This window comes from Mesoplodon bidens (genome assembly GCF_964165515.1).
Source record: "Mesoplodon bidens genome assembly, chromosome: 14".
In the NCBI taxonomy this organism is placed as follows: domain Eukaryota; kingdom Metazoa; phylum Chordata; class Mammalia; order Artiodactyla; family Ziphiidae; genus Mesoplodon; species Mesoplodon bidens.
Window position 1 is genome coordinate 20,344,267 of NC_138170.1, and position 21,906 is coordinate 20,366,172.

Below are 21,906 nucleotides of genomic sequence, written 5' to 3' on the forward strand. Positions count from 1 at the left end.
GCCCACATTATTCTCTGAGCACATCTGTACTTTTCTGGTATAACATGGTGTTCCAGATTCATTTGGTACTTTCTGTCCTAGCCTGGACTCAACTATTTCTTAGAGATGTCCTAATTCCTGGTATTTAGAAGCCAAGATCTGGACACTTGGTGTCCTCCATGCTACTAGGGTGTTGTTGCTCCCAGACACTCTCAGGAGCCAGAAAATATATCTAGGTACATACACGCACAAAGGTATATTTTAAAACAAACATATACTTGTACTTCTATATTCACTCATTTATCTATCTAAAACCATAAATTCACACTGATACATTCAATTCTAAAAAACACCATAAAGTTCATTCTAGCTTTCCCGCTTTTCAGATTAGTAACTCCCTTTTCAGGCAGTGAAGAACTTGACTCCAATTAACCTCATTATATGTATTTATTTGATTAGTCTAGCTATAAATACCAGTCTCCTGACTCTTAGCCCCTTACTTCATGCAGGCCCCCATCATCCATTTTTTGCTGCCATAGTAGCTAAACCATTGGCTTTTTTTTTTTTTTTTTTTTTTTCTTTTTGCGGTATGTGGGCCTCTCACTGTTGTGGCCTCTCCCGCTGCGGAGCACAGGCTCCGGACGCGCAGGCCCAGCGGCCATGGCTCACGGGCCCAGCCGCTCCGCGGCATATGGGATCCTCCCAGACCGGGGCACGAACCCGCGTCCCCTGCATCAGCAGGCGGACTCTCAACCACTGCGCCACCAGGGAGGCCCTAAACCATTGGCTTTTGGTATAGTTTCTCCATGTTTGTTAGTTCATTTTCCTTCTGTTTATCTGTCTGTCTTTACCTACACACACACACACACACACACACAAACACAAACACACATGTATACATATAAAACACTGGCAATTTAATGGGTAGGGAAAGTAGGGAAGTGCCGTTTTACTCCATGGGTATAATCATAAGCTGATCTGATATGAATTAAATGGACTATATCTCCAACTAGTGAACAAGTTAAAAGGTTGTAGTGATAGAAGCAACTATTATTCATTGCTTTCAGGCTGTAATCGCTCTTCAAGTAACAGCAGTAATTAAATATAAGTTAATTCTTCCTTATTAAGAATCATCTACATGATGTCCTGCAATACTTTTAAAAAATACTCTAAATTCAGTAATGGGTTTTTCAATTTTTGAAGAAAAGGTGTATAAATCTACTGGTTTTTCACAAAGTAAATTTTTAAAAATGAAAATACCTGAAAGCACAATAGATTCACATGATGTAAGGAAGATTAAAAAAAACAGGGGGCTTCCCTGGTGGCGCAGTGGTTGAGAATCTGCCTGCCAATGCAGGGGACACGGGTTCGAGCCCTGGTCTGGGAAGATCCCACATGCCGCGGAGCAACTAGGCCTGTGAGCCACAACTACTGAGCCTGCGCATCTGGAGCCTGTGCTCCGCAACAAGAGAGGCCGTGATAGTGAGCGGCCTGCGCACCGCGATGAAGAGTGGCCCCCGCTCGCCGCAACTAGAGAAAGCCCTCGCACAGAAACAAAGACCCAACACAGTCAAAAAAAAAAAATCAACAAATAATAAAAAAGGTTCGCAATGTGTTGGCATAAGGCAAATGGTATGCGAATAACCAATCCAAACCTTTACATTAGCAGAGCATACTGTCTGTATATTTTCTGAAAAAATGTTTTGAAATGCTCAGAGTTGCTAGACAACACATGGCCTCACCATATTGTCAAAATCTGAGGCACGGCTCGGCTCTGTGAGGAGTTTGCTCTCCGGCTACGGCTTTACTATTTTTTTGTGATGCAGTTGTCGTTCAGCGGTTAAATTGCTCTGTTCTGTGCTCCGGTATTTGCATTTACATTACAGACAACAGAGTGAAGGATGGTTCTTATTAGTGAAGCATCTACATTGATTCTTCACAGCTTTGTAGTTTGTATCATGATTAGGAGAAAGTTTCAGCTCTGATGCCGACATACTTCAACATACGTATGGGCCCTTCCTCCGTGTTTACTTGTCAAGATTCTTTATGAAATTGATGACCCAAGAGGGAGAGGACATCCTAAATGCTGTAGGAGCACAATTAACCCCAGAAGAGTGATTGATGGCTAGGCTTGTAAAAGCAACTCTCTCCTGCCCACGTTCCCCAGCCTTTGCTCCTGATCTGGACACTTGGTGTCCTCCATGCTACTGGGGTGTTGTTGCTCCCAGACCCTCTCAGGAGCCAGAAAATATATCTAGGTACATACACGCACAAAGGTATATTTTAAAACAAACATATACTTTTAAAACAAACATATACTTTTAAAACAAACATATACATATACAGGGCGGTGTTTACCTTTTAGACAGAATATCAATTAGGATATGGAGATTTTATACCTGATGGTTCAGTTAGTTAATTCAGAGAGTACAGTAGATCCTTGACGAGTTTGGATTGAACTTTTGGACAAATTGCAAGTGTCCTTAAGTATATTTTGCTTTGGGGCAAATTCGTGTGCGGGGACCTCACTCAACAGTGGATCAGCTTAGCAGGCTCTTCTGAATCTGCAGCTCAATGCAGTGGTATCACCTCCTTCTGTTGCTACAGTAACAGTCACATGGGAAAGCATGTGCTTAGTAGTATCCTCAAATTTTAGCATTCATAAAGCTCTTCTGTCATATTGCTTGTTAAGGTCAAGGGTCCAACACCATGGTACTTCTCTACCCTTATAATTCCAACAATATTTTTGAATAGGTGGATTGCAGTTACATTGAAATGGTTGATAAGTTATCTTGCCTTCTAGTTAGTGGTTAAGCATTTTCCATCCCTCCCTCCCTCCTTTCTTTCTTCCTTCCTTTCTTTTGTTTAATAAGGCTCTTGATCTCAAACCTGAGGTTTTATATTCCACAGAATATTTCTTAAAGAGTCATGTATATTCTTTTACATTTAGTTCAGTGCTTCCATCTCTGTTCTTGTCTGGTACTTACCTTGGCTTCTATTTTCATTGCCATATGTAACTGCAACACCAGTTAGCTGTGTTATAATAATATAACAAAAGTCAGAAAGACCTGAACTGAAAATCAGCTATGAAAACTACCAGCTGAGTTTGCATATACTTAAAAACTGTGGGTTAATAGTACCTGTTTCACAAGTTTATTGTACATATTGAAAGAAATAATGTATAACAGTGCTTGTCACAAATGAGGCATACAGTAAAAATGGATAAATGTTAGAAAATAAATTCCGCTAGGCAGGGATCTTTGACTCTTTTAGTTCACAAGCACCTAATACAGTGCCTGGCACACAGTAAGCACTCAGTAAATACATGTCATCTGTTGCCATTTTTCTTCTGCAGCTATAGCCCCCACCTCAGTGCTCTGAAAACTGAAGATCAGGGGCTTCCCTGGTGGCGCAGTGGTTGGGAGTCCGCCTGCCGATGCAGGGGACGCGGGTTCGTGCCCCGGTCCGGGAGGATCCCATGTGCTGCGGAGCGGCTGGGCCCGTGAGCCATGGCAGCTGGGCCTGCGCATCCAGAGCCCATGCTCCGCAACGGGAGAGGCCACAGCAGTGAGAGGCCCACATACCGCAAAAAAAAAAAAAAACAAAAACAAAGACAAAAAAAACCAACAACTAAAGATCAATGATGTGCCTATAAAGCATACAATAAAAGGTCTGACCCAAAGTAGATGATTTAGCTAGAATTATATTTTTATAGTTATATCATCAGGTGTATGATTGGTCTGATATAGCATTCTTGGGCAGACATCTTCAGAAAGGCTAAAGGTCTTTTGTTTTGTCCTTCTCAGGCATCCTGTTTTCCCTGGTGGTGTTGCTGTATGTCATCTGGGTCCAGGCAGTGGCTGACATGGAAAGCTACAAAAACATGAAAATGAAAGACTGTTTGGATTTCACCCCTTCTGTGCTGTATGGCTGGTCATTTTTTCTGGCCCCAGCGGGGATATTTTTTTCTTTGCTAGCTGGATTACTATTTCTAGTTGTTGCACGGCATATTCAGTTACATCACTAATCAAACTGTTGCCGCCAGTATTTTCTTGAGAGATTTTTAAACAGAGCATTTTTTAAAAAATTTTGTCTCCGTGATCCTAGCATAGAATGAGTTGATGTAACTTTTTAGCTGCTATGTGAATTATCCATTTTACTTGTGATCTTCTCTAATAAGAGGGTCCTAGAATCTCTCCAGACTCCATCTTGCTTCCATCTTATCTAAGTGCTCTCAAGAACCTAGTTTTTTAGGGAACAGGTAACATGGGCCTTCCCTTCGCTGCACTTGTTAGAGTTTGCGGGTAACAAAGGCCTGGCAGTACCAGAAAACAGTCACCAGGGGCAAATCATGATTTGAGTTAAGCGTCCTCCTTGACATTCACTTCTGCTGCTATTAAAAAATCCTTTGGAATCCCATATCTGATACAAGGTTAATATCCAGAATATATTAAGAACTCCTACAGCTTAACAACAATAACAGCAACAACAACAAAGCAAATACCAGATTTAAAAAGGGGCAAAGGACCCGAGCGGACGTTTCTCCAAAGATGATGTACAAATGGCCAAAAAAGAAAAAAAAGTCCTTTGGAGATTAATTAAGAACAACAAACAAATGTTGTCAGAGAATTTACTCCATTTCTTCTCCACACACATAAATATCCACATACACACGTACTGACACCTGTGAGCAGATTATTCATTATTTAAAAATAGACAGCAGTTGTTCTTGTAGCAGGGGCTGCGTGAACTCGTCAGTTACAGTGGGTCACAACAAAAACAACATGTACTTATTCCGCTTTCTTACCAAAAACAAGTTTGGTTATGTAACATATTCACTTAATTGTGCATGCTTACATAAATCTTAAACTATGTTTAAAAGAAGCAAATCTGTACACCAAATCACATACAATGAAGATTGGATTTTTATGAACTTGAAGTGGGTTAATTGTATATGTAATATGGTTGAAAACATGTAAAAACCAAGCGCCTTCACTTTGTACATAATTCTATCCGATATTTTTAGATTTCATTTAAAAATTATATTGCTAATATGTTCAGCATGTGAAAATTTATTGGTGAAATGTGCTTTTAATATGCACTCAACTATAAACTTTCGAAATACTTCCAGATGAGGATGACAACAGCCTTGCTTTATTAAAGACCATGAAATGTGAACTTCTCCCAAGATCTTATGGGTTATAGTTCTGATCATTTGATTCCCTTAACTGTCGTCTCTCCCTGTCTTCAGCTTTACAGCAGGTATGTTAACATTTACAGATCTGCTATTTCCTTTAACCTCTTGGAAGATAACATTTTGGGGATGGTTGTGGGAATGATTCTTTATTATTCACTAGAGTAGACATTTTACATATCAAAGATTTTTGTTTGGCACTAATTTTGATTGAAATCAAATCCATCTGAGAAGCCTAGGTCGTATTTGCATTTTGGAAGCCTCCTGACAGAGGAGTTCCCCGTTAGTGAAGGAACCGAGGCCCTGCGTGGTGTGTGGACTGTGTTTCAGGCACAGCATTTTACTCCGCAGCTGTTTGAATACCGAGGGCCTGACTCGGAGGCACCTTAAAGGGTGACCACCTAGAAGCCGCTGTAGGCTAGAGGCGTTGCTTTCACCCCGGGGTCCCATGATGGGGAGATTGCCTGAATCTTCTCTGCACATCTTGTACTTTGCATTAAACCTTGTTTCAGTGAGAGGGCGCTCTGGGGGAAGAGCGAAGATCTGAGGTATCTGCAGATCACCAGGGCATCTTAGGGGTTAGTGACAGGGCTTCCCTGTTCAAAAAAAACAAAAAACAAAAAAGACTTCAGGGCCTTAACTGGTCTCTCAAGCCATTTCAGTTTTATCATAAACGTTTTCCTGGTCCTTTCCTTTGTCTTTTTCTGTTTCATTTTTATATTGCTTCATTTATTTCTTTGCTTTTGGCTTGATTATTACAAAAATAATTATGGGTTCTGTTATGCATATTGACTGTGATATTAAGTTGTGGCATGCTATTAAATTTTCCAGACAATGCTAGATGTATTTGCTTAGTTCCTGTCATCTGTAAATATAATTCCTTTTTGTAGAACTTTGGAATGGAGCCTTTTTCTATGTATTATACATCATTTAAATTTCACATGCAAGCTGCTTTTAGTAAAGGTTTGAATATTTGTAGTTTTCACATGGTTAATCTTACTTTCTAATACTTATGCGACTACCATATATTTATCTTAAGGCAATTGGCTGAATATCTGATGTTCATGACACTTTTACACAGATCCACACTTTGGAAGTGTTTCATAGGTGTAATGCATCGGTCACATGAGTTCAAACACATTTCCTGACCTATTTCACCAGCAATCCATGGAAGAAAGGAAGGTGAGTTGTATTTGCTGTGTCAATGAGTAAAATATACTTAAAAATAGCAGATATATTCTCGTCACAGCCTTCTATCTCATTTGGGGTAGTATGTTTCCTTTTATTTCTCTATTTGGTGTATTGATTTATTTTCAAAAGCTTTCAAATGAAGTGCTAAAAATCTTTTTAAGAGGATTGATTTTGCATCATAAAGTTTCAGTTCAACAAACAAGATATCTTTTTGGCGACACTTCTAGAAAGAGTGAGGAAAGAGGGCAGTGAGTTATGTGCTTGGACTTTGGTGAAGGCTGTGACCTCTGCATATTGTGTTTGCCCAAGGAGTTTAGTTCAGTCATGTGGCAGGGAGCCCAGGAAACTGGCTACAAAAACCCTCCAGAGACAATGAATGAAGATGTTCAGTTTGGGGTTGAGCGTAGGACTTTAAATAATACTGTTAGGTGTGCTCTTACTGTTCATTGGCTGCTTTTATGACTAATCTATGAAGTGTATTTACTGGATTTGAAGATTAAATCCACTTATAAGAGTATATTTATATGATGGAAGAGGCGTCAGTGTTTGGTAATTATCTATCATCAACTTTGTGTGTGTGTGTATGTGTGTGTTGCATTTATAAGTTTGGATAGAGTTAAAGTGAATAGTGGAAATCAATATATTTGAGTAGCACATTTTTAAAACATTCAGTTTCTCAGGGACAGTAACGTAGTTGTTTCCCTGGTGGGCTTTCCCAGGAATGGCATCTCATATGAAAGAGATGAAATAGAAACTAAATTTGTATTGATTGTCCGAAGGAGTTAAGTATATGGAGACGTTTTCTCAGTGATGATCAAGTGTAGGCAGAGAAACTCCAACAAAATCCTAGGAATAAGGTATGTTAGATACGTTAAAAACTGAGGAGGGAGGGGAAATAGTTAGCATCATTCATATTATAATAAGCATAAACTAAACAAGGGAACATTTAATCTGATTAGCAGGGAAAGAGGAAAGAATAAAAACATCCAGTTAGAGCTTAGAGCTTCTGAACCAGCCAACTTAGGCAAGTGGTAGGAGCTCTACCCTCAGGACCATTATGATCAGCCTGGGCTGGCTGTGGACGTGGGAGTATTAGAGAGAACAAGTCTGAAATGACAGAGGAGTACAAGAGGCCCCCTCTGGCTTTCGAAGGGTCATTTTTTCCCCTCACTTGCAAAATTGAAGGGGCAATTGAATGGTTGAACTTTGTAAAATGATCCACCTCTGGTTGTAAAGAATCATATGGTATAGCTAGTAATTCTATTGCACATGTATATGTATATATATGTGTGGGATGTGTGTGTGTGTGTGTGTATGTGTGTGTATGGAGAGAGGGAGTGTGTGTAGAGAGAGTGCGTTTTCCCTCAGTACCTCCGTATCCATGGGGGACTGGTTCCAGGACCCCTGCAGATACCAAAATACAAGGATGCTCAATCCCTTATATAAAATGGCATTGTATTTGCATATAACCTATGTATATCCTCCTCTATACTCTAAATCATCTCTAGATTACTTTTAATATCTAAACAATGTAGATGCTATATAAATAGATCCCAGCATGGCAAATTCAAGTTTTGTTTTTTGGAACTTCCTGAAATTTTTTTCCAGTATCTTAAATCCGCAGTTGAATTTGTGGGTGTGGAACTGGTGGATACAGAGGGGAAGGCTGATTATACATAAGGTATCTATAAGTAGCTATAAGGTATCTATAAGTAAGTAAATTAGAATGATTTTTAATTCTTGAAGTGATGGTTTTTCTGGTTCACACAAGTGACAGCGATAGTCTAAAATGGCTGTGTGAGGTAAGTGTGGTTGGAGCCGTTGGCATCCTGCACTGCTGCTGAGAATGTGCAGGTAATTTAGGGGGCGGAAGACTCACTGCAATAAAATAAAAACTTTTAATATTCCATTCTTCTGGGAATCCAGGAGTTAATGGTTCTTCCTTTATATGGCAACTCTTCTTTTTTTCTTTTCTTAGCACTTCTTTATCCATTAATTCTAACAAGAGACTGCCACTGTTAAAAAATTCACCAGCTTGCAGATAGCATTGGTATTGCAGGCTATCTAAACAAATAGATATTTAAACAGTACAGCTTAGAGAAGAGTACAGTACAGCTTAAAGAATAATACTTGTTGCCTCATATTTTGCTGTGGGATATGCAAGACACTATAAGAAATACTGGCATATTGTCTTCACCCCCAAAAAATACAAGAGACATTTTTTTCTCAAGATTTTTATGGGTATATGTAAATATCTGGAGAGTTGTCAAACAGAAAGTTGGATTAATCTGTGTGTGTGTGTGTTTATATGTATATACATATGTGGTATGTATGCATATGTATTTGGATACAGATTTGGATAAAACTGTATATTTATCAGTAGGTATACATCTAAATACACATGTACCTCTATACATAATATATGTGTATTTATAAAAATATTTTTACATCTATAATGTATACACGTTTATATATATAAGAAATGCCTACATTTACATCATTGTTTGTGGATTTCCACATAGCAGTCTGTCTCAGGCATTCCCAAGCTCTTAAGATTTGCTGAACAGGAGGACACATGTCATCTTCATGCTATTGCATGCCTGTCCCTATGGAGGGTGAGGGGTATCGGGGAGACTCAGTGAGTGGTGTCATGGCCTCTCTCTCTTGGATCCAGGGCATATGTGGTGATACATGTGCAGTGGACTAGTCACTCTTACCCTGTGAAGGCCCAAGGGCAGTGACCCTGTCTTGAACATCTTTTAGCAATTGATACCTAGCAGTTGATAGCTGTTGGTGAATATTTAACAGTTATAAGCTTTGCTGGATAAAAGGATTCCTTTATAAAGCAGCATGCCTTGCTGATACATTCATTCAGGCCCCCTGCAGAACATTAAGCTGAGTGGATCCCCCCATGGATTCTTTATTTGGTTCACCTTAGGGAGAAGCTTATGGTGTGGTGGGGAAGGTGATGAATCTGCATCTGAAGACCTGCACTCTGATTCTGGATTTTAAACTTTTGGTTTGAAAAGTTATTCCACCTTATTTTGGTGAGTTCTTCATCTAAAATATTTACTAATTTATTCAACAAATACACACTAATTGTGTATACACCCATAATTGTGTACACACTGTATGTCACAAATGGTGCTAGCTGTTGGGTATAACTAAACAAAGCAGACATTTAATTGTCACTCTTCAAACTGGGATTCAAGGAAGAAATATAGACAACAAACAAGTGAACAAAAAATAACTATGAATTTATAAATTGTGATAAATCCTCTAGAGAAAAATACACAAGATGTAATGATAGATAAAACCATGACTGTTGGATAGTCCGGGAATTTCTTTCTAAGAAGAGAATTCTGAGTATTCTGATACATAAAAGATACGAAGCATCCATCTGGGTGAAAAGAGCAGTAAAAGGATTTCAGGGAGGGGAACTAGGGGGAGAAAAGGCCTGAAAGTGAAGAAGAGCTTGGCATGTTCTAGGAACAGCAAGGTGGCTTGTGTGGCTGGCATGGAAGGGAGGGTTTGTGATACAGCTGGAGAAGTAGGAAAGGCCCCATCCTTCAGAACCCTTAAGCCATTATAGTATAGTCTGAAGGGTAAAACTGAAAGAACTTGCTGGTGGATTGGCTGTGAGTTGAGAGAGGGGCAAATTAAGAATCGCTTTCAGATTTCTAGCTTCAGTGAGTGAGTAGATGGAAGAGACTGGAACAGGGAAGACAGGAAGGCAAAGGCTTGGGGGAGAAAGGAATCCCTTGCTCGTTGTGATGCTGTAACAGTTGATAAGCCTGTGAAAGGTGCAAGTTGAGACTGTGGTGGATAATTGGATGTGGCCATCAGGAGCTCAGAGGAACAATCTGAGCTGGAGACTTAACATTTGAGAGTCACCAGATTGAAAGCCATGGGAAAGATGAGACCACCAGGGAGGATGGCCAAAGAGAGTGACTCTCTCTGCCCTGGGAACCCAACATCTCGAGACTGAGCCAAAGACTGAGCCTGAAGGGAGGCCAGAAATAGACATGGAAGGATTGGTGGGAAATGTGATACTGAGGAAGCCCGGAGGGGTGACTGTTTTGAGAAGGGACTGCTGAGAAGATGACTAAGACGAGGAAAGAAAGGTGACCTTAGGCTGTGGAAGCGTGGAGGTTGTTTGTGACAGTGACAGCAGAAGTCTTGGCATGGTGGTCAGAACAGAAGCCAGATTTGATCGGTAAGAGGAGTTAACGAGAGGTGAGGAAGTGGAGAAAGCTTGTTGTGCAACTTCTAAGAGAAGGTGGTCTTTGAAGGAGAGCAGTCACGGATCTGGGTGGAAGAGGATATGAGGACCAGAGAAAGCATTCTTAGGACCTGGGAGAATGAGAGCAAGTCTGTGTGTTTTGAAGATGATCCTGTCCAAAGGGAAAGTTGATGATGTGGGAAGGCATGGTGGCTGGAGTGCAGCCAAGGAGCTGCCAGTGTGTGTGGAGGGGCAGTGCTACCTGCTGACCCTCGAAGGGGGTCCATATCTAAAAACACCCAGAATGTGGAGAGCCCTCATTACATGAAATGTGACAAAAACAAAGATCCGGCTGTGCAGTTACCACGTCCTTGTTCCAACATTAGGTATTGGGGTTACAGAGAGTTTGGCAACTCCCTTGTCTAGGTCAAATGTAATACTCTTCGTTGCTTGTCAGCTAAGCATGTACAGAGGACCCCAGGGAGTCAACAGAAACGACAGCAGATTCAGTGTCTCAGTATGGATCTGTCAGGATCTTACTGCCTGTCTAGACGATTCCATCTTGCTAGTGAAGCTGTACAGCTCAGTACTCCCTGACGTCTCCAGACAAGTGTTTGAGAAGGAGATTTCTTGCTTACATCTGATGGCATTAGTTTTATTCCTTTCTAGAAGAATCCGGTGAGTGACAGAAAGCCATTCACTGGTGTGGTGGGAATACTCAGCTTCCTCTTTAAGGACAGTCAGAAGACCTACCAGATACGGCACTAGAGCCCTGGATCTGGATTCTGTATTTTTGATCTGGAAAAATACCCTAAGATAAAAGGAAAAGTACAGTATATGGAAGAAGGGTGATAAAATAAAACTATCAGAAAGAGGGTTTAAAATTTGGCTCAGTTGGGGTTCTAAGAAATTCTTATATTTCTTAATTCATCAGTAGTAAAATTAGAGGAGTTTATTTTTAAAACAGCATATGTAGAAGAGTTGTATTTTTGTCTTTTTTTTACTACTCTCTCTCTACTTGGCCTGACTGACTACTATAGCACAATCAGTGGACCAACTCAAGGCTGCTGGGAATATGGGGTACGTCTTACGCTTGTAGATACTGTAGTTTTTGGTTGATCAATAGCGTTATCAATACAGTTTATGATTTCTAATACTTTTGCCAGTCCACATGATAGCATGATGTTTCTCATTAATGTGGTTGCTTCATGACGTTGTTGTTTCAATCACAAAGTGTGAACCCCAAAGCCTACAATTTCACTAACTACCCAGCTTTCAGAAAAATAGTTTCCAAGTTCTGTTACTTCCTATTCACAGACACAATAGGACAGAAAAAAAGACATTAAAAAAACTGTTTAATTCTCCAAACTGTTTTTCTTTACAAAAGCAATACATATTCATTAAACAATTCAGAAAGTACAAATGAGCAGAAAGAAAGAAACAAATTTCACCCGTAATTCGACCACTAGAGTCAAGCAGTATATAAATGGTTCTGATAGGTAACTAAAAGGGTCATACAGAAAAATGTTTTGTAAACTTAGATTTTTACTTAATACGACAGCTTTAACATTTTTGTGTCATTAAATATTTCAAAGATTATCTACACTCTTTCAATATCAGCCAAGCCAGCACATCTCAGACACATGCCAGCCTGGTCTGTGTTGGAGTCTTTGACTCTGGAGAGCCTACTGTTATTGAGTCACTTTGTTGTTCTCCATGTGGACATATTTTAAAATGGAGGAATGATAGGGAACGTCCACCCTAGGTTATTGTGAGTTAAATAATTGTGGACAATTGCAAATCATATCACAAGAATAATAGATCTCCACTGAGTGAAAGTCCAGACAAGATTAACACTGGGCTGACTCTGATTCTCGAGCACCTCCTGTGTACCAGTAGCCTTTCATACACTGTTTGGTGGTGTCTTCCCATGGGGAGTTGAAGGCACTGAAACTGGGAGGGTGTGGAAATTGCCCAAGGCCACGCAGCTAGGAAGGATTGGAGATGGTTTTCTAGGTGTTTGAATCTCCATGCTCTTTCTGTTATACCACTTGGCTTCTCCCTAATAGTGGAGGGAAAATATTTTGAACATATTTCAGTAAAAACAGAAAGATTTCTGTGAATGATTAGGGCTACAGCTTGGATTAGTTGCATGAATGAAAAACCACAAAGTGACCTACTTTTAGATCCTCCACTGACTTACTCCCTCTGCTGCAGTCTTTGGGCTTCAGGCATTAAATGGGATGGTGCAGATAGATGTCAAGGTCCCTGTGGCACACTCAGTGACATCAGTCACCTGAAATCTGCTGTGAGGCGATCGGAGTCTGAAGCCACTTGAATGGCTTATGCCCCTTGAGTGCAAAATAGAAAGCCCACTATTTAGAAAGCAGATACCGCCTTGCAGGAGTGTCTTCCCTGCCTTATTACTGGAGGCCGTTGCTCGCAGCGTTGGAGAGCACCTCCAGCTATGTGTAGGGTAAGAGGAGTTAACAGTGGACTTCTGAGCCGAAAACCCATCTGGGTCCCTTAGGTGGGTCACTGAGCCTCTTTACTTTTCTCCAAATGATATCATTGGGCAAAGCCCCCAGGACTGTCCTGTCTGTGGTTGGATTGGAACGGATTTCCCACTGAGCGCCAGTTAGCAGGGGTGAAGACCTTCCAGTTAAGAGAGAAGGCCCTGGAGAGAGAGAGAGAAAGAGCGAGCGCCAGGCTTGGAATGTGAGTTCAACTATTAGCAGTGTGATTCTGAGCAACTATGTAACTTCCCTCTGCCTCAGTCTCCTTGTCCACAAAGTAAGGACAGCAAAGATGGTCATGCAAAGTGTTTAGAACAGTGCCTGACACAGAGTAATTGCTTAATACATGCTCTCTCTATCATTGCTATTATATTCATTTTTATTTTATTCTAGTTTTGAATTACCATGTTTCTATAATTTCTGATCCAAGACTTCTTACCTTACTTTTCGAAGATTGTGGATATAATTTTTCCAGGACCATTTCTGTTTTCCTCATTCCTACGCTCATTTTAGGAACATCTTACATCCCATTGACTCTGTGTGTATAAGATTGCCCAGGAGTGTGATGAGAGCCAGAAGAACTTGGGGGGAGGGGGACAACAGTAATATTAGGTCCCTTTTATAGAAAATAGACTGCCAAAGAAAAGCTATCTCAGAAGTTCCTGGGGTGGGTTTCCATATGTGGTTGGCTAACCAAAAAAAAAAAAAAAAAAAAATCCAAATTGAATTAGTGCCTTTTAAATGGGGAATACATTTAAATATATATAAAAAGGAAAGCACAGAAATGCAGTGAAGAACGGCCCCCCGCACACCAGCCCTTCTTGCGCCCTCGTTACGCAGCTTCACTTTGAACCAGATCGCTCTCCAGCCTGCTGCCAGCCACCACGTGGCTACTTGGCAGTTATTTAAAGCCAAGCTCATATTACTGCAATGCAGAGCTGGGCACCCGTGTCCCAACTGGTACACAAATGATCTACACAGAAATCAACTTCAGGTCTTCTTCTCTGAAATTAAATGTGAAGGCATGATTTCTGTGATCCTCTTTTTCCTTTCTTTTGCGTTATTTCTTTTTGGAACCGTGCCTCTCTTGCACCACAGGGGAACTTCAGTTAGGTTGTCAGTCTGATAGACTGCGTTATCAGATACATTAGCTTTCCTCCCTCTTCCGCTGGCTTAAGAGCTTCGAAACACAAAGAATAAAAAGTGCTAAGTGGGATGAAATGACCTGTCAAGGGGTAGACTCAGCATCTGTGAACGACTCAAAAAATCCCCCAGCTTCAAGGCCCTCCAGTCTGAGTTGCTTTTTACTTGGCTTTCCTCTCTTCTCCTCTTTTCGAACTGAAGTACTTTGTGCATCATTGATCTTGGAAGATTGTTTCTTGAAACGAAACCATTCTTCCCCAGCCTAAGAAGCCTCAGACAAGATTTGGAAGTGCGGTTGAGTGTTGAGCCTTAGAAGAGGAGATTTAAGCCTCACCTTCATTATTATACAATATTTATATTTCACAGAATGTTCAAGAAAGACAGACAAGCAACTTCCAAACAGATTTGGCCAGTACATACACTGGATAGGAGTGACCTGTGGTTTTAGGATTAGAGAAATAAAAATGTTTTAGAATGTGACTTGGTTAAAAGATACAGCTCTGTGCAGCTGTTAACCAGAGAGGAGAAATCCAGTCCCTGCCCTGTGAATGATCAAAGGGTATTAAACATGTCTCAGGTCACATGTAATAGAAAGTTATCCCTGGTGGAACAAATTAATAGAATTGCTAGTATTTATGGGAAATTGGGAGTGAGGACACTGCTTCTACTCATGGCTGATGTAGGTTGTGATCTCAGGAAAGACATTACTTATTTTTTCTATCTGTGAAACTGAAAGAGTCATTCTTTGAAAAAGCTTGGAAAACAAGGTCGCCAGCTCATGCCCCAGGTTGTCACATGTTATCTTTGCAAAAGAGCCATCAGGAAAACTGGTTATGATTTTTTTTTAATTAATTAATTTATTTATGTCTGTGTTGGGTCTTCGTTTCTGTACGAGGGCTTTCTCTAGTTGTGGCAAGCGGGGGCCACTCTTCATCGTGGTGCACGGGCCTCTCACTATCGCGGCCTCTCTTGTTGCGGAGCACAGGCTCCAGACGCGCAGGCTCAGTAGTTGTGGTGCACGGGCCCAGTTGCTCCGCGGCATGTGGGATCTTCCCAGACCAGGGCCCGAACCCGTGTCTGCTGCATTGGCAGGCGGATTCTCAACCAGTGCACCACCAGGGAAGCCCCTGGTTATGATTTTGACATCCCTTCTGGTTCTGGTGCAAGATTACCTGTCCCTCGTGGTCGTTAACTCTCCCCAGTGATGGCCCAGCTAAGGGGTGTTGCTGGTAACCCCTCTGTGATGGCATCTCCACAGTAGGTACTGGATGAATGAAGGACTGAGTGAGTGAAGGGAAGTGGTCAGGGTGAGGCGAGCCCAGAGCAAGGTCACTTTTATTGATGACTTAGAAGAAACAGAAGCAGCATATAAATGTTTATATTAAACAAATATTCTGTGGCTTATTTATGTTCATTTAGGAAAATGAAAGTCATTCTTTAAAGAGTTGGAACAGAGCAGAAGTTAGCAAATATTCTGGATTCTGTCTTTCTCTTTTAATGTGTACTAATTAGCAGGAGGAGTTTAAGTGCAGCTAAAGTTATGGGGTGGCTGATGTTTCTCGCCAGGTACTGCTTGCTCTTCACCTACACCGAGCATGACTGGACTTAGAATATCCTATTTTCTTGGAGCACTTTGTTGAAACATACTTCATAAGAAAAGGTAGTAATAATGTCACAGAACTGGCTCCTGTTATACTTTCTAGGGACCAGGCCCCTCGTTTATGCCACAAAACCAGAACAGCTAGCTGTGTCAAGATGCGGCTCCTGGCCCCAGGGCAGTCAGTTCATAATCTATCCAACTGCTCGTGACTTAGGACCGTAGCCCGGGACAAAAGTTGGGCAGTTGGGTTCTTCTCCTTCTCCCCTTCCTCCTTCTCTCTTCTCCCCCAGCTGCTGCTCTCCCAGAAACTTATACTGGGGACATATGCAGAGGTGTAAGTGAAGCCGGATCTAGCCTTTGTGCCCCAACACCAAATTTATTCTTGGAGACAGAGTTTTGGGTGAAGTAGAAAAGAATAGCTTTATTGCTTTGCCAGGCAAAGGGAGCCATAGTGGGCTAATGCCCTCAAGACTGTGTGTCCTGCCCTGGAGGGGGTCGTGAGTTGTTTGATAGTAATGGTTCAAAGAGGGGGTGGTCAGCTCATGGACACTCTTCTGATTGGCTGGTGGTGAGGTCATCGGGAGTCGGCATCATCAACCTTCTGGTTCCAACCGGTCTGGGGTCCCCATGCTTGTGGGCAGCAGACAATTAACTTCTCCCACCTGGAGGGGGTTTCAGTACCTGCAAAACAGCTCAAAGATATTGTTGTGTGTATCCCTCGAGGGGAACCAGGACCCTGCCCCAAGGCTGCACTGTTGTTTCCTGACTGTTCCTCCCTTGTCTCTGCATCCTCTCCCTTCCCTGATTAGTGACTGTTTGAACCTGCTTGTTTGAACTCAGGGAAGGTCCTGGAGGCTGAATGAGGCCTATTTCCTGTAATCAAGAAATGGATGGGGGACACAGAAAGGCTTTCGTGCCCAGGAGCCCCACAGGGCCCTGCTCGGTATCACAAGGAAGTAGTAGAGACAGAAGCCAGCAGTCGTCATGGGAACAGTCAGAAGGCTTAGGGGGATGGAGACATTAGAAAGCACATGAAGCTTTTTGCCAGCAGGTCAGGAAGTCACCCACATGAGAGTGTAGGGGGGCCCCATGAATACCAGATGGCTGTCGTGAGATCCAGAAGCTTTTGCTGCTGGGGCCGTTGGTGCCTCCTGGCCTCCAGCTCAAGGATCCAGTCAGCCTAGGCTTTTCTGTGTCCTGTTCTTGGCTTTTTGTGAGACTTTCTCTTCTTGTACCATCTGTTTTGTTTGAATATTCCCCTCCCCCATGTACACTAGCTGAGGGAGTCCACATTCTTGGCAACCCAAAGAGCCAAACCAAAACTGAAAAGGAAAATATAGGGGCAGTCCCCCCACAATAGGTCAGTTCGTATTACCTGTAAGAGTAACAGGGGAAGAGGAGCAGGCAGTGTGTTCGTGTTGCTTAAGTACCGTGGAGGGAATCAAGAAGTCTGTATCAGTGGAGGATTGATTATTCACCCAGTTCTATCTCAGGGTTTATGTCTTCTGCAGAGTATTTGGTTTCTAATCTGCCCCCATTCATTGTTATAGTTATATAAACGTCTTATTACTCTTGCTAATTTCAATGTCTGAAACTTTACCTATTATTTTTAAAATGATGATCCTCAGACTTCATGAACAATCGATTTTTGATAACCATTTCATACAAATGACCATTCTTATCCTATAGACTCAGGATTCAGAATTCAGAAGTGCTGGATTGCTGGCATTAAGCCCTGGTGGTGTATGAATGAATAGGTCTTGAAGCACTTAGGTTTAAAGCATTCTGTGTATAGAGGTGGGCAAGTTCATGATACCAGCTCTGATAAGGAGGCTTTTGTGCACTACCCTGGGAAGTAGGCTATTGTTTACAACACTGGAGCTTTGGGAAAATTCATTCTAAGTTTCAACCAACTGGCCGACCGTTTATAAACAGGGGCCCATCTGCATACATTTTCCATGCAGTCATGTTAAAAGAAGAGTGATGAAGAATTTCAAACACAGAGCTCTGGTTCTTTGGATACGCTTCATATGTGAGTTTCCACCATGACTTATGACAGACATGATGTACCCAGCTAACATGGTACTTGTAAAGAAAGGCCAGGCATGGTTTTTGCTATAATGCTCCTTTTTTCCCATAGTACACAGACCTACATTTTCTTCCATATTATATGTTTAAAGGTGAAATATATGTGCCAAATAGAGAAAACTCAAGAAAAATGGAAAATACTGACATAATTCATATTTCCGTGCCCGTTTCTGCATGCCGAGCATGCAGGAGTGGTTGTGATGGACACAGTGGTCACATTTTTCACTGGACTTCATCCACCTTCATCCTTTATTCTGCCAGGTTTCCACTTTGTACATCATCGAAACATAGCCCAAGGATGTATTTTGGAATTAACCCTTACGTTTCAATGATTCTCTTCAAACTTCCTCCAAGTTCTATCCAATGAAAATACTTCCTGCTTTTGTTATCATAGTTGCTGTTGCCCTTTTCTGCTGGATTTGTATGTCCATGTGTACATTTCACGATTGTGATTGGAAAAGGCCTCACCCAACTTGATAAGGTACAGGCCCTTAAGTATCATTCTTTGAAGGTCCTTAGAGGGTTTTGTTGTAGCATTCATTCCTGGGGAATGTCGACACTGGCGCTAGGAGTTCTGAGCCAGTGGCAGCCTCACATACAACTGTGTTCAAGTCCAGCACTTAAATATAAGCCAGAAGAAGTTGGAACTATGGCAAACCGCATTTATAATATTGTTTGAGGGACAGCTGGGGTCAGGGCTACATTTTCATTTATCAGATGCAGAGAGGCAACTGTTGCATAACAATAAGCACAGGCTATCTCACTGAAAGGAAAATAATCACATTTTCACCTTGGAAAATATATTCTAAATAGGACAGTAATTGTTTTTAGGAAGCTATTCATGACTTCCTTTTTTTTCCCTCTACTTTCGAGAATCATCCAGGAATAAGGTAAACTTTTTATCATAATTTATACAATGTGGTAATTTTTTGAATAGTTTAGAATTTTTATAGCCTGATGACAGACCTGCCAAATTCCACACAGCCATTGTGCACTGGCAGGGAGATGGGCTTGGATGACCTGCTGGGTCCTCCTCATCTCTGACGTCTGTGAGTCTTTGAAATACATCCCAGAGCTTAATTATGACAGCAGTCTTTATTATTCTGAGCCCCTAATGGCATACTTCATGGGAACAATGTAAGGAGAGAAGAGCTGGTGCCTTAGCAGTGGTCGACACGAATTGGAACAGGCGATTTCAGGGAGGAACTTCCCTTTTGCAGGCAGGTGGGGTGTCGGAGGAGGAGTGGTGGGTTAGGGAATAAGAGGGTTGCTGGCAGGAGCTCATCAAACTAATTCTCACTCATTTGTTCACAGTCTGGCATAAACTAATTATGGATATAGTTTTTGTAGAAATCACAACCATGTTCATTTTGACCCTTTGCATCGATCTAAGCAGGGTAGATGTCATTCCCATCCTGCACCACATGCAATCCCGGTCCCAGTATCTCCTCGGAATTGTTGTGCATGGGACTGGAACATCAAGCACCAAGCTATTTTCAAAACTTTTTATTTTTAAATAAATTTAAACTTACAGAGCGGTTGCAGCTATAGACAGAGAAACCACAGGACAACTCTCAAGAAATTCGCTCTGGTACAATACCTCTAACTAAAACTGCACACTCTTTTGGGTCTCCCCAGTCTTTCCTCCAATGTCCTTCACTGTTCCAGGATCCGACGCAGGATCCCACAGTGCATTTAGTTGCAGGGTCTCCATAGCCTCCTCCCATCTGTGACCTTTCCTCGGTCTTTCCTTGTTGTTCACGACCTTGACACTTTTGAAGGGTACTGGTCAATTACCTTGTCAGGTGTCTCTCATTTTGGGATTGTGTGATGTTTTGACAACTTGGAGCTATGGCTTTTGGGAGAGAATATCACAGAGATGATGTAGCCTTCTTGGTGCACCGTATCCTGAGATGCAGGACATTAATGTCCCACTACTGGTGATGTAACCTGAATCAAGGTGGGGTCTACTAAGTCAGCAACATAGAACATATTCCATTTCTGTGAATGGGGCCTGGGTTAGCAAAAGAACTTAGCTAACCTTGTGTTAACTATTAGTTTAGAAGACGTACAGTTTAAACTGCACGTATGGGCCTTGAGTAAGTATTCAGTGCTTTGAATGATTGGTTGGGCTTGCGTGTTTCATTTCAGTGCACTGTGATTTGTGGCCAGCATGATGGATATAGGTCTAAACACATCTCTGGTAATGCTGTGGCTGTTTGTAGCCATCAGTGAGTCAAGCCCTGACCCCACTTTGCCTTGGTCTTCACTCTGAGGCTGAAGGATAATCCATTGATGAGCCCAACAGCCCACCTAAAGGAAGGAGCAGTGATCCAGTTACCACCTTAGGAGTTGTCTTTTTTATCTGCCTATGCCACATTTATCTTTTTTTCCCCTTAACCCTGCGAGATAGGAAAATCAGAAAGAGTGTTATCTTCATTCCATAAATTGAAAACAAAAACAAAAACACCAAAAACTGATGAACCAATGCTGAGAAAAGTTCAAGGACTTGCCAAGGTTATATGGCCGTGGCAGTGCAGCATCAGTGATGGGACCCAGGTTCTCTGATGCTTAGTCCACTGACCTGCTCGGACACTCAGTGCACTCCAGCAGGAGAGGCTGGGCTGCTGCAGGTCCAGAGCCGTCCAGCACATAAGCAGGTGACTCCAACTCTGAATTTATCACCAAGTTATTATGAAAGCCAAGGAACGTTAGTTAATCACTCTTGTTTTTCCACTTGGTGATTGTTATTTCAGGAATAAAATATTCCTGGGGTTTACTTCTAATTTAATGCCAAGATGCAAATTGTGCCTCACCTGTTTCACCTGAGGTGTTATTTATGCCCAAATTACACCTCCTAGATGAGGACCCATTGTGCATGTTTCCTCCTTTGGAAATTAAATATAATAATAGTAATCAGCTGCATACAAAGCAATTGTAGGGGGTGCAAAGGGCTCAAAATTTGTAACAGCTCAGGAAAAACCATCATCAGGGAAAAGTGCTATGGAAATGCTCAGTGCAGACGTAAGAAGTATGACACCTCTGCAAATTCACCACCAGAGGCCAGGGTAACACAAATGCATGGTAAACGTGAACTTCATTCAACAAATATATATTGGCTACATATAACGTCAGAGTCTAAAGCTAGAGGGGATTTTGTGTAACAATAACCACAGTTAAAATTTTTGAATAGACAAGTTTTTAAGAACAGCTTTAGGTTTCTAGCAATATTGAGCAGGAGGAACAGAAATGTCCCATATGTCCTCTGCCCAACCCTGATCCCAGCAGCCTCCCGCGTTATCAGCATCCTTCACTAAAGTAGTACATCTGCTAGAACTGATGAACCTACACCGACGTGTCATTATCACCCGTGGGTTACATTAGAATTCACTCTTGGTGTGCATTCTGTGGGTTTGAACAAATGTATAATGACATGCAGCCACCGTTACAGTATCATACAGAGTACTTTCACTGCCCTAAATATCCTCTGCTCTGTCTATCCATCCCTCTCTCCCCTTTACTCCTGGCAATCACGGATCTTCTTACTGTCACCACAGTTTTACCTTTTCCAGAATGTCATATCGTTGGAATTATACAGTATGCAGCCTTTTCACATTGGCTTCTTTCATTTAGTAATACCCCTTTACATTTCTTCTATGTCTTTTCATGGTTTGATAGCTTATTTCTTTTTAGCACTAAATAATATTCCATTGTGTGTATGTACCACAGTTTTTTTTTTAAATCTAGTCACCTACTGAAGGACATCTTAGTTACTTGCAGATTTTGGCAATTATGAATAAAGCTGCTGTAAACATTCGCGTGCAGTTTTTGTGTGGACATAAGTTTTCACCTCCTTTGGGTAAATACCAAGGAGTGTGATTGCTGAATCGTATGTTAAGAGAACATCCAGCTTTGTAGAAATAGCCAAAGTGTCTTCCACTTTGTGTACCCCCAGCAATAAATGAGCATTCCT

At 41.6% G+C, this 21,906-nt stretch overlaps 1 protein-coding gene across 10 annotated transcripts in view; it reads left to right on the forward strand.

Moving 5' to 3' along the window:
* Positions 1-21,906, forward strand: part of TMEM182 (transmembrane protein 182) — a 289,764-nt gene that overhangs the window by 62,941 nt on the left and 204,917 nt on the right. For 4 of the 10 annotated variants that reach the window (XM_081254469.1, XM_081254471.1, XM_081254468.1 and 1 more), the window contains one exon: positions 3,786-5,157. The exons of the other annotated variants lie outside the window; for them this stretch is intronic. In XM_081254469.1, the coding sequence (XP_081110595.1) occupies positions 3,786-4,006 (221 nt within the window). In that variant the 3' untranslated portion in view covers positions 4,007-5,157. Of the gene's footprint in view, positions 1-3,785; positions 5,158-21,906 lie in introns of those variants that run through there. 10 annotated transcript variants of the gene reach the window in all.